Below are 13402 nucleotides of genomic sequence, written 5' to 3' on the forward strand. Positions count from 1 at the left end.
AACAGGAATTTGTTTTATGTATGGTGTGAGATAAGAGTTCAGCTTTCATTCTTATGTACATATGTACGTACAGTTTTATCAGCATGATTTCCTCCCTCCCCCACTCCCCCCCTCCCCCACTCCCCCCCTCCCCTCTCCCCCCACCCTCCTTCCTTCCCCCTGCCCTCCCCCCTTCCGCGCGCACACACACACACACACACACACACACACACACACACTCAGGTTCAAGCCATTGTTTCTCAGTGTAGTTGTGTAAGACAGAGCTCCATGGCCCATGCTGATATTATGAGCCTGCGCTCCCCCGGGGCTGAGGCAGTTGGTCGCCAGTCATGGGTCGTCTGCTTACAGCAGCTCACTGCATTTCTCGCTAGCTGCCGCCCACTCATACTGGCCACTGCCGCTCCTGGCAGTACACGGTAGTCTGTGGCAGCACTCAGCAGCCCGCGGCAGCCCATGCCGACCTCCGCCTGCTCACGGCAGCCCAGCTCCAGGGAGAGCTGTTGTCCACAATCTTAGCTGTAGAGGGCGCAGCTCCCTGGCCCATGTGGGAATTGAACTGGCGACCTCGGCATTAGGAGCGCGGCATTCCAAACACCTGAGCCGCTGGGCCGGCCCATGATTTTTTAAAAATAAAACACATTGCTCTACAGTGCCACCTTTGTCAGATATGAAGTACCCATATGTGCATGGATTTGTTTCTGGTCCTTTATTTTATTCCATTGGTCTCTTTGTCTCACAACCATAACTGCAAATATCTCAATTACTGTAGCTGGTAAATCAAATCCTCCCACCTCATTCTTCTTCAAGAGTGTCTTAGAGTATTCTTTATCCTTTATTTTCCCGTGTACATTTTAGAATCAGTTTGTCAAGTTCAGGAGGAAAAAACACTTGCTAGGATTTTATTTTTGGGTTGTGTTTAATTTCGCTCAATAATGTAGATGACTTTCTTTATAGAGATCTTGTACATCTTTGTTAGAGTTATTTTTTAAAAATTTGGTTTTTGTTGCTGGTATCTAGAATTGCAGTTGAGTTTTGTTCATTGGTGTATTCAGCTACCTTGCCAATCTGTATGTACTTTTGGGTTTTCTACATACATACTCATGTTATCTACAAATAATGACAATTTTACTTTTTTTTCCCAATGTTACATTTTCAAAGATTCTTGCTTTCTCCATTGGTTATGACTTACATATTGTTGAACAGAAATAGTGGTTGTGGACATTCTTGAATCAAAAGAAAATATTTCAGCATTTCACTACCAAGTATTATGTTTGCTGTGGTTGTTTTGTAGCTACCTCACACTCAGATTAAGGAAGTTCCTTTAATTCCTAGTTTGCTGCTCTTTTTTCTCTTTAATTTAGTGTGTTAAATGTTATGTTTTCGACATCTGCTGAGATAATACGATTTTTCTCTCTTATTCTGTAATATAGTTAATTATATACTTAATATAATTTTTGAAATATAATATATTACAACTTGATCATGACTTACTATCCTCTTTTATATATTCCTGGATTCTTTTTGCTAGTATTTGTGTATGAATTTTGCATTTATGTTTTTGTGTGACATTGGCTTGTGATATCCCTGTTAGGTTTTGGTGTCAAGGCAATGTTAGCTTAATAAAATAAGTTAGGTTTTGTCCTTTTTCATTTACTTGTAATTGGTTTGTGTACAATTGGCCTTGTTTCTTAAATGTTTGGTAGAATTCACTAGTGCAGCCACATAGAGATTTCTTTGTGTTTAAATTATGACTCCAATTTCTTTAAGAGTTATGGGACTTTTGACATTGTGGGGGGTGGGGAGTGGGAGATATGGGTAAGGGGGATCGAATATATGGTGATGGAAGGAGAACTGACTCTGGGTGATGAACACACAATGGGATTTATAGATGATGTAATACAGAATTGTACACCTGAAATCTATGTAATTTTACTAACAATTGTCACCTCAATAAATTTAATTAAAAAAAAAAGACATTTTCTATTACTTCATTTATCACTATTTTTGTTAAGTTGTATCTAAATTTCCTAACGTATTGTCACTAAGCTATTTCTTACAAATAGCTGTGTACAGTGACATGCTTAAGTACATGTCAGATCTTAAGTGTACTATTTAATCAGTTTTGAAAAATGTCTATCAGGAACTAGAATGTTTCCATCATACCAGTAATCTCTTTAAAGTCTGTAGAAACTGTACTGATTTCTTATCTCTTTCTCTCCCTCTCGCTCATTCTCTCTCTCTCTCTCTCTCTCTCTCTCTCTCTCTCTCTCTCTGTCTCTCTCTCTGTCTCTCTCTCTGTCTCTCAATTCCTGGCCTTGTTTATTTGTGCTTTCCCTTTTTTTCCCTTGGTCAACTCCCTAGGAATTATCAGTTTTATTAGTCTTTTCAAAGAACCAGCTTTTAATTTTTTTCATTTTGTCTACAGTGTTTCTTTCCTATTTTACTAATTTTTGTTTATTGTTTATCTTTTACTTTCTTTAATTTGTTGATTTTTTTCTAATTTCTTGATATAGATATTTAAGTTCATTTGAAATTTTCAAATTCTATCTCAGCAAGACTTTGGTTACATTCCATGCTCTATGTGTAGAATTTCCTTGTTAGGTTCAATGTGTTTCTAGTTTCCATTGTGACTTCTTTTTAAACTCATGAGTGATTTAAAAATGATGGCAAATACATGGGGATTTTCCAGTTACATTTTTGTTATTCTAGCTCATTTATTCTATGATCTGAGAATGTATTCTGTGTGCTCTCAGGCATTTGAAATTTGAGATTTACTTTTTGACCCAGATATGGTCAGTTTTGGTAAACATTTTGTCTGTTTTTATATTATACGGTTGTTAAGTGTAATATTTTTCTATGTTCATTAGGTCAAGTTTAGCAATATCCTGTTATGTATCTTTTGTCTGTCCTTTTTCTATTAGTTGCTGGGATAATTGTGATAAAATTTTTTTTTCTATACTGTGAAATCTTGTTTTTTGGCTTTGTTAAATTTTGCTTTACATATTTTGAGACTATGTTATTAAATGGCTAAAAACTTAGAAGGCTTATATATAATTCAGACTGGTAACACCTTTTATTTTTATTTTTGGGCCTTAAAAGTGTGCTTCATTTAATATTAGTGCAGCTGCACGAGTTTTCCTTTCAGTTAGTGCTACATGGTATTTTTAAAAAATTGTTCTATTTTCAATCTTTATCCCTATGTTTTAGTTTTACTTCTTACAAATAACTTGTATCTGTTTGTTTTTCGTTTCATGTGACAGTCAATTAATTTGAACACTTAGTCCATTTATAGTTAATGTAATCACCAATGAGTTTGGCTTTTCTATAGTACTCCTACTTACTCCATGTATTCTGTTTCTTTTTTTCTCCTTACTCCATTTCTTTCAGATTGATTGAGAGTTTTTTATACTTTCATTTTCCCTCTATTAGCTTACACTATACACTTTTTTTGCAATTCTTTTAATGATTATCCTAGCAATTATAGTATACATTTCTGACTTTTCAAAGGCTAATATTAATTGGTGCATTTTATCCATCTACCACCCAGTGCAAAAAACAGAACAGTGTTTCTCAAATTTCAGCATATATAAAAGAATAACCTGGAGGACTTACTAAAGCATTCATTCCTGGGTCCCATTCGCCCAAGCTGATTCAGTATGTATACGGCGGGGCCTAACAATCTGCATTCCTAGCAGGCTTCTTGCTGTCAGTCCGCATACTACATTTTGAGTAGCTCCATCTTAGGACTCATTAACTCCATTTATCTTCATCTCACCATAAATGCCTTGTTGCTGTGTATTTTATATCTCTCTCTATTTTAAACCCCAGAAAAAGTTATTATTCTCGTGTAGTACAGTCATTATCTAGATTCAGACTTACTCACATAATTACCTTTTTAGTTACTCTACCTTCTTCCCTGCATTTCTGGGCTTCCACGTAGGGTCATTTTCCATCTGCCTGAAGAATATCCTTTAATTTCCCTTAATGTGAGTTCAGTAATAATAAATTTTTTTTAGTTTTGTTGCTGAAAGTGTCTTTATTTTACCTTTCTTATCATTTTTAATTGTGGTAAAATATACATAACATAAAATTAATCATTTTTAGTTGTACAATTCAGTGGTATTAAGTACATTTACAGTGTTGTGTAATTGTCCATCTCTAGAAATTTGTTATCATCCCAAAGAGAAACCCTGTATCCATTAAACATTAACCTCTCCTTTGCTCCCCCCTCCCCCCGTCCCTGGTAACCTCTGTTCTATTTTCTGTTTGTGTGAATTTGCCTATTCTAAGTACTTTTGGAATCATACAATATTTTTCCTTTTGTGTGTGACTTACTTCACTTAGCATGTTTTCAAGGTTCATCCATGTTGTAGCATGTATCAGAATTTTCTTCCTGTTAAGATCCAGTAATATTCCAGTATATGAGTATACCATATTTTGCTTATCCATTTATCTGTTGATGGAAATTTGGCATATTTCCACCTTTTGGCTGTTGTGAATAATGCCTCTATGAACATTGGTGTAAGTATCTATTTGAGTTCCTGCTTTCAATTCTTTTGTGTATATACTCAGAAGTGGAATTGCTAGGTCATACTGGTTGTTTTAGGACAATGGAATATTTTATGTCAAACTCAAAAGGTTTTCTGAGAAAAAGCTTCAAAGCGTAGAGTATATAGTTGGCTAGAAAACATGTGGGCTTCATCCATTTGGGATCAGGCATCAGTAGACAAGATGGATTCAGAGCCTCCTTTAGGCAAAACTGAAATATAAGAACTATACTCTATTTTTATTGACTTTCAAAGGCCTGAGTATTTTTCTTAGAATTGCCCTCTGGTGGGAAGTCTAGCTGCAGGCTAGTTGTGAGTTTTAAGCTTACGGTTTTCAAGTAAGGTAAGTATGGGTAAGTCCTCTAAATTTTGTGGATTTTAAAAGCACCATAAATATTTTAGCTTCTCTAAGGTTTTTGGTAAGGACCCTTTCAGCTGTAAAACTTTGTGATTGGCGTGTGTTATGTAATGAGCAGCTAACATCACTAATTTGCTATGCATTTATTTAAATTTCCCCACAACTTTAGATTGTTGTGTTTTATTTTCTTTACCTAACAGGATTTGCCCAATAACATGATCCACCAGGTGCCAATTAAATCGCTCCCTCAAGAATGGCTTTGGTGTGAAACGTGGTGTGATGACGCCTCTAAGAAAAGGGCAAAAACAATTGATTTGGTAAGCGTTCTGCGGCTCTTTTCTGTATCTTAGTCCAAGGTGATGACTAGATCATTCTTAATGCAGATTCTTCTTTACTTTTTCTCTGCTGTTGTATAGTTGAGGGACTGCACAACAACTCACAGTAAGCAGATCTCTTTTCTGCTTGAGGCAGAAAGTCACCTCCTCTAGTGTCTGATGGGGCTGTGTTCACTGTTTACAGTCAGTGAAGGTACTACTAATGCTAATGTATCATTTGGTTCCTCCATATTGTCCTTTTCGTCCAGTTAGCACTTGTAATGCAGGAACAGAAACACCTTTGCATTCTGTATCATGTATCCTTTCTACACTCAGTGGAAGGATGTTATTTTGCTTTTTCACAGTGTAATAATCCAATGACCAAAGAGCCCAAGCTGGAAGCAGCTGTTCGAATTGTCCCAGAGTGGCAGGACTACGATCAAGAAATCAAACAACTACAGATCCGCTTTCAGAAGGAGAAGGAAACAGGAGCGCTATATGAGGAGAAGACAAAAGACCCACGCCAAGAAGGTAGGAAAACCTTGTCTTTGGGCAAATGCTCCTTTGCAGTTCTCATTTCTGTTTACTGCAAAAACAACAGAATCATAAATAAAAGGAAAAGAAGAATTACTTATTAATCCTTTCATTCTGACATCACCAGTGTGTATTTTTCATTTTCCTATTTCAGTTGGCCTTCTAAACAGTGGTTTTATTAATGCAACTTTTGCCTCTTTCTTTCCTCCCTCCCCCCTCCTGCTTTTTTTTGAGAAACGATGCTTTAATTATGGATATTTAGGTTCATGAGTTGTGATACATAAGCCAAACCTGACATTATTTGGGGGATCTCTTGTCAGATTCCTTGGTTTTTCATTAAATCTGTCCGAGCACTGGTGAATGAACACATTTAGGATCAAGACAAAGTACATATTGATTTGAAAAAAAGGAATTCTTTCAGACAAGAATATTGGGGTGGGGATGGAGTGTTTGTACTTAACTTAGGCTAAGAATTGAAAGGACTGTTTTCCTATTTAATGCTTTCCCTGTTTCATGTGTATCTCTAATGGTAGCCAGTTGAAAAAAATCATTAGAATACAAAAGTGACCTTTTGTAAACTATTAATAAGCTGAGCTCTGGATTTTAACATTTATTCAACTCAAAACTAATTTTACAAAAGCAATTCAAGAACATGGATCTTGAATGATTCACCTAAACATCCTGAAGACTGTATCATAATATTAAATATCATAGCTAAAAGGTTGGGTATTTACCATAAAAATAATTAATTCAGGTATATCAATAAAACCTCAAGGATTTCCACAGATAAATGGGCAAAGAATGTAGACTACTGCTCAAATAAGAGGAAAACACAAATAATAAATGAATTTGAGGAAACAGCAATCAGATTAAATATCTACTACATAGATAAAAATTACATACTGATAATGCCATTTGTTGGGGAGATGGTGATGGAACTGTTGTGGGTCCACCGTGCTGAAGCTTTGTGTCTGAGAACAGTCCTTGTTACAAAGCAGTGAGTCTTCTGTCGCCAGGAGCCATTACAATGTGTGTTCCCTCAGTAATTCCTCTCCAGAATTTACCTTAAAGAAATAATTCAACGGAAGAAAAAGGTTATATACATGGGGAAATTTATTTTACTAATATTTATAAACAAAAAGCGTTAAAAACAGTTAAACTTCCAAAAATAGAGAATGGTAAATGAGCTACACTGCTACATAGGAAAGTATTTATGTATTATTAAGTGGAACAAGAAAGACTTGACTAAAAATTTACATTTTATTGGAAGTAGATACTCTACCCTGAAAACTGTTCACGTTGAGTAGGGATATGCTGGTAATTTCAATGTTTGTAAAAATAAAACTGTCGTTTTTATTTTGTTTTTGCTTTCAAAATATAACACAAACACACCAAACTAAAGTTCCTAAAAAATTTTAAAAAGAGATAAATTGGAGGCTTGGGCACAAATGACAGGTTGTAATATAGAAAATGCCCCGTCTGTATTTTTATACTTGAGGACAGTCCCTTTTCTTTTTAATTGTTCTCTTTTTCCATAGGACCTCAGAAACGTGAAGAATTATGATCTCCAGAGAAGGATGGGAAATGACACGGTGTGAAAAACACTTTTATATTGAGCACTAGTGATTTCTGATTTGTCTGTACAACTGCTGATGAACGGGCTGGGCAGGCTGCGTGCCTTTGATTCTGAGCTTTCCTTTGACTCCTGCACACCGACGGGCTCCGCCTCTGCAGAGCTAAGGCTCCCTTGGATTTGTACCTCAGAGAAAGACCAGTGGCCGAGCTGTGGGGACTCAGCAAAGAGCAGTCTTGTAACTGCTCTAGAAGGGAAATTGGCAAAAGCAACGGGAGTACACTAGCACCGGTGCTCCCACCCAGAGCGCACAGGTGCCGACCCGCTGTGTGAGCACCTGTGTGGGAGCCCAGCTGCGGGAACCCTGTGGGAGCCGAGCATCCCTCACCGCTGCGTCCTTCCTCACTTCCGCTGATGGCAGGCAGCGGGGTGCAGTCGCCGCCCGGGCCGCAGGCAGGAGCTCTCTGTCCAAGGTCTACACCTCGCACCTCGAGGTTTAGGCCAGGGCGCTCCTGTGTCTTGCCTGCGTTTTCTCCCCAGCATTAGTTCATCGTTGAATTGAGACCCAACCAACAATTGTGTGTCTTCAGGGTTAGCTCGGGGCAAATTAACTTGGGGACAGGATGGGGGTGGGTTGGGGTGCGGGTAGGAGTAGGGCTCCGGGGTGTGGGAGCAGGTGAGGAAGACTGGAAATTGGCCGCTGTCTTTATAAACCATCAATACCATTGTGACTAATTGGAAATGAAAACATTGTCCTTATTCCCAACCCAACCTCAGCGAACTTTTTAGGTAATTATTTTGTAAACAATTTTTGTATTTGTGAAAATACTCACTTTTTCTTTCCACTTTCTAAAGAAATGTCGTTAATGATTTCCTTACTGGATACAGCCATAGTGAGCCTGCGTGAAGGCTCGGGCTCCCTCAGGAAGGTCACTCTGTCCCTGCCCTCTCCTCCTGTGTAGGAGTTTCCTCTGCCAGACCCAGGGGCAGTTGGCTCTGACTTTTCTCTACAAAAGACTCCCAGATCTGAGAGCAGGAGGGTTTGACTGTGTATCTCCTGGTTTTCTTACACACTTTTTCATAGTCCCTTCAGTTTAGTGCTGTGGGTCACCTTTGGCTTGTAGTTGCCAGCGCTGCACCTGTTCTGACTCCACACAGTTGCATCTTGAAACCACAGAAGCCCCTTAAGCCGATGCTTTTTATGTCTGTTCAGCAGCCCAGGGTGGCCTGGAGCAGCCTGTCCTGGTGAGTGGGCCGGGCTGGGAGACCCCCACGAGGGGTCCTCTGGTGTGCTGTTGGCCCATGTGGGGTGGGGCTCCGGGTCCTTCCCTCTGCCTCCCAGGCTGCAGGGCACAGCACGAGCACGCGGTGCACGGCGCCCCCTCCCATGCAAGCACGCTTATACTGCCTGCTTTTTAGAAACACGAGGTGGGTGCGAATGGATAGCTAAGGCCTCACTCTTCTATGCCAGGTCACATACTGATTTGCAGTCTTTTTAAAAAAATCAAAGTCTTATGATAAATATCAGGTAATTTATATTTTCCATATTCACATTATCTTAGGAGTTTCTTAGGTAGTCTGAAGGAGCTTTTGAGTTTGCTTCTATAATTCCATTAAAATTGGGGAGGAGGAGCTCAAAACATTTTTAGATAAATTGATCCAACACTGAAAAGGACCCTCAGAATCATTGCTGGTGACAAAGGCTGTAGCATGAGTTCCTGCTGCCCTGTCCCTCACCAGGTCAGAGCAGCTGAAGGGCTAGAACAAGTGAGGGTAAAAAACGTTTGTTCAGCAGGAGAGGCTTCTGCTGCTGTGGACAGAATTGTGCATTTTCCCAGTTTCTTTTCTGGGAGATTGTGCCGGAAATGCTAAAGTCACTGGGATAGGCTTTTTAAATGCCAGTTCCCTTGGGACATGACCCAGACCACCTTTCTCTGTGTCTTTGTTCCAGGTCTCTGTGCATATTTCATTTGAGGAAGGTACAGTGTCACATCTGTTCCTGTACTGTGTGTCCTCATTGCCCTCACCTGTCACCACCCTGTTAATAGTTGAATCGAAATATGCAAGACCCAGCTTGCTTCTGAAATGATCTGGGGCCTTCCTTCTCTTGCCAGTAACTCTTGGTTCAGGTGCCATAAGCATCTTTCAAAATGAACCTCTAATGCCCTAAGAAACGATGTTACCACTGAAATTTGGTCTTGGTCAGCTTTGTCGTCTTTACTGTATGAAAGCAAATTGTCACTAGAAAGACAGGAGAGTTTTTTTTCCAAGAAGTGAGGATTGATTGCATTGGAACATTCTAGCTTCTGGAAACTGTTCACAGTGTATTGTTTTTAACCACCATTTGTGTGTAATGGATTTTTCCCCTCCTCTCATCATGCCGTAATGGAAAATTTTTCTGAATCAGTGCCAAAATGATGTGAAATAATGTGACATGTCAGAATGACATGCAGCAGTGTGACTATTTATGTTCTATGAACAGTGGTATTGGACTGAGACCAGCACCTGTACACACAGCCTGCTGCTAGGGCTGTGGGGACATGCCTGTGTTTTGTTTTAACATTGTACTCAATACTACCACGCTGAGAATGATGGCATGTTCTCTTTCCATAAGACTGATGAAGTATTGAATCTGTCAAACATGGCATTTCAAGTTGAAACAAACAGGTGTTTGCCTACCTACTAAGTGCATGCATCGTGGTAGGCGTCTTGTGTGAACCCACCTCTTGGGAGAGCAAAGATTTTACATTGACTCAGCGTTTCCAAGAATGGAGCTTCATCTGCTCTGCTGTCCTGTAAGTGCTCATGGTATGAACCCTGGTAAGGCTCTGCCTGAACAAACAGCCTTGATGTGGTGCAAGATGAAGGCTGAAAGCTAGGGAAGGCTGTGTGGTGTTTGGAGGAGACTGGCCCAGTGATAGGGAGGAAGGAAACCCCAGGTTCCTGTAGCTGGGAATTTTGCTTTACTGATGCTGTAACTTGGGACATGTCAGACCCCACCCTCACTGCGTATAAAATGGCTCCTCTTAGCACACACCTCCCCTATGAGTAAATGTGGGTACTTGAAAGCAATCGTTTTCTGAAATTGCCCTGAATGATTAAAATAAATAATTCAACTCAAGAGTTACAGGGAATATCTAGTATAGTACATTTTTTTCTGAATAAAATATTAGACTGCTATCAAATTTCATGGAACTGTACATGTTTTGGTAAAGCCACCTAAGGGAAACTTCCTCTTGGTAACACAAATGGCGGGTGCATTGTATGCAAAGTTATTTATATATTCCACTGTTGTGTAATTTTAATAATTAGTTTTTTTAAATATTTGATTTTATGGGGACATTTTTGTGGGATGATTGGAATTAATCAACTTAAATATAAATGTATCTAGTTTAATGAGATAACATTTTTTAATTTAAGCTCATGTTTGCCTTGCCTTGGTGTAGTGAGGAAAGATCTTAATCAGGACTTTGGTAATTATATGATTGAATTCAAGCAAATTAGGCTCATTAACTCAGGTCGTTACTGATAGTTCAAAGTCTCTGGAGGATACCAATGTCTCTTTTATTATGTGGTCTTTGACCTCTTGATCTAACACAGAAAGGACATTCCTAGGTGGCAGTGAGTCAGTGGACTGAGTAGAAGATCTTTCCGCTCAGGGTATGCTGACAATTTAGAAAAACAAACCACAAAATCAGCTTTAAGCAGCGACGTGCTCTCCATAAAGTTTAAACTCCGGTCACTCTTTGGCAAGCAGGAGGCTGTCTCCCGAGTCTACCCCAATTACCTAGCAACACAGACGCCAAACGTGGAAGATTGAAGTAAAACACAAGTGAGTGAAGGCCTTCATCCCATCTGTAATTTATGCCTCGCCTTACTTGTCACAATTTATCCCTCTCCAGAATGAAAGTATCAGAATACATTAACCTAAGGGCAACAATTTGAGTAAAAGTTTGTCAAGTACATGCTTTCCAACCACTTATCCTTGGTACAAGGTAAACAGAAAAATATTAGACTTTTAAAGAAATGATGTACTTAAAAAAAACTTTCTTTATAAAAACGATTGTATTTTACTGTAATTCTGTTCCATTAAATGCAACAGAGGTCCAGGTGCTTGGGAAAAAGGGCTCTAAGTGTCTCCAGAGCCGTCTACACCCGGACTGAATTGAATGAATTTCCTGGTACTGTAATGAAAATAAGGTCTGCTCAACACAATAAACTTCCTCTCTCCTTCCAAGCTGCTTGGTCAGTCATTCAACTTTTATGTTTAGTAAGGGCAGATTGTTAGAGCTCAAAGTTCTCCCCCCAGCATCTGACAGAAGAAGTGGGCAAGGACAGGAAGGAGGGCTCTCCTTACCTGTCTTACCTGGGGACGGAGCTAGGGCCGGTTCTCTGGAATCTGGATAGCACGCCTGCCTCTTCTGGGTCCCCAGCCTTCGTAAACTGCCGAGGCAGGATCTGGCAGCAAGCTGCCCCATCAGCACTAACACTACCAGGAAGGATAGCATGCATTTTGTTCATTTGCAAATTCTCTGAGCTCTTGCTCGGACTAGGTTTGGAGCTGGAGGTGTGGTTCCTGCTGTTCAGGTTGTCACTGGACACTGCAAGCTAGTGTAATGAATGCTTGTTAAGGTGGCGGCTGGGGAGGGAACTTAGGGCTGTGAGAACACAATAAAGGGCACCTCAAGTGTAGTAGAAGAAACATTTATTTGGTGGTCAGGAAAAGCTTCTACAAGGAGATGGTGCTTAAATTGAAGCCCGAGGGACAAGTAGGAGTTATCCCTGTCGGGTGACGGAGGTGGGGATAGAGGGAGGAACAAGAGCTAGTGTATTTCATTTAGGGATCCGCAAGGGAGCTTTTGTAGCCAGAGTTGTGGCCAGGAGAGAGGTCCCAGAGAGGGGGGTTCTCAGTTTGATCCTGGTGCCACAAGAAAGCCCCTGAGAGGTTTTAAACTGGGTGCCAACATGAAATTGGTTTTTTCTTGTAATAAACTTTTTATGGACTTACAGCACATGTAGACACAAGTATATAACCGTGAACCTTCATAGATTTTTAGGTGAACACAGTGGTGTAACCATCACCCAGATAAAGAAATGAAGTTGGATCTTGTTTAATCTTAAATAACGTGGAGACATCTGATCACAGTCTGGCTCCAGCAATGACAAGAGCATCTTGTATCAGACCCTCTGACCAATAATTATATACTCTGTTGAAATGCACTGGAGAGTAACCGGAGACATGCAAAACCTGGAGGGGGTTCAAGCACTGAAGAGAAAAATATTGGATAAAATCATATTTAAGTGACTTCCTCATGTGGCCCACAGGGAATAAAACAAAAAGTGGCAGTCTTACTGGGCTGAGAGGCTAAGGCAGACTGTGGCTGTCTGAGCAGCTGAAACGAAAGGGGAAATCCCAGAACGGAAGAAACCACAGAGCCCTGAGTTTGCCTTACAAGTTCCCGTGAAATCCTTGACTGACTCCTCTTGGTGTGGGTCTCTCTGGGCATATTATTTGGGGGACTCTGTGCTTCCTGAGCTTGTATGTCTATTTCCTTCACCGGGTTAGGGAAGTTTTCTGTCATTATTTCTTCAAATAGTTTTTCAATCCGTTGCTCTCTTCTCCTTCTGGTACCCCAATGATGCGAATAAGGGTTATACTTGGTGTTGTCCCAGAAGCCCCTTAAACTATCCTCATGTTTTTGGATTCTTTTTTCTTTTTGCTGTTCTGTTTGTGTGTTTTCTGTTACCTTGTTTTCTAAATTGCTGGTTTGATCCTCCGCTTCATCTAATATATTGTTGATTCTCTCTAATGTATTCTTCATTGCAGTTATTGTATTCTTCATTTCTGACTGGTTCTTTCTTACATTTTCTATCTCCATTTTGATGTTTCCTCTCTCTTGGTTGAAGTTCTCCCTGAGATCACTGAACATCCTTATAACTAGTGTTTGGAACTCTGCATCTGGTAGATTGTTTATCTCCATTTTGTTTAGTTCTTTTTCTGGAGTTTTGTCCTGTTCTTTCATTTCAGACATATATTTTTTTGGTCTCTCTCTCCCCATTTTGGCTGCCTCCCTGT

General features: G+C 39.8%; 1 protein-coding gene across 5 annotated transcripts in view; it reads left to right on the forward strand.

The window, feature by feature from the left end:
- The window catches only part of UGGT1 (UDP-glucose glycoprotein glucosyltransferase 1), a 124922-nt gene extending 113359 nt beyond the window's left edge, over nt 1-11563 (forward strand). For all 5 annotated transcript variants that reach the window (XM_019717989.3, XM_019717992.3, XM_019717991.3 and 2 more), the window contains 3 exons: nt 5106-5222; nt 5585-5750; nt 7292-11563. In XM_019717989.3, coding sequence (XP_019573548.3) covers nt 5106-5222; nt 5585-5750; nt 7292-7317 — 309 coding nt within the window. In that variant the 3' untranslated portion in view covers nt 7318-11563. The remainder of the gene's footprint in view (nt 1-5105; nt 5223-5584; nt 5751-7291) is intronic.
- Nucleotides 11564-13402: the final 1839 nt, after the last annotated feature.

The sequence above is a fragment of the Rhinolophus sinicus genome, chromosome 17 (assembly GCF_057876585.1).
Source record: "Rhinolophus sinicus isolate RSI-liver-muscle chromosome 17, RSI-T2T, whole genome shotgun sequence".
Lineage (NCBI taxonomy): Eukaryota > Metazoa > Chordata > Mammalia > Chiroptera > Rhinolophidae > Rhinolophus > Rhinolophus sinicus.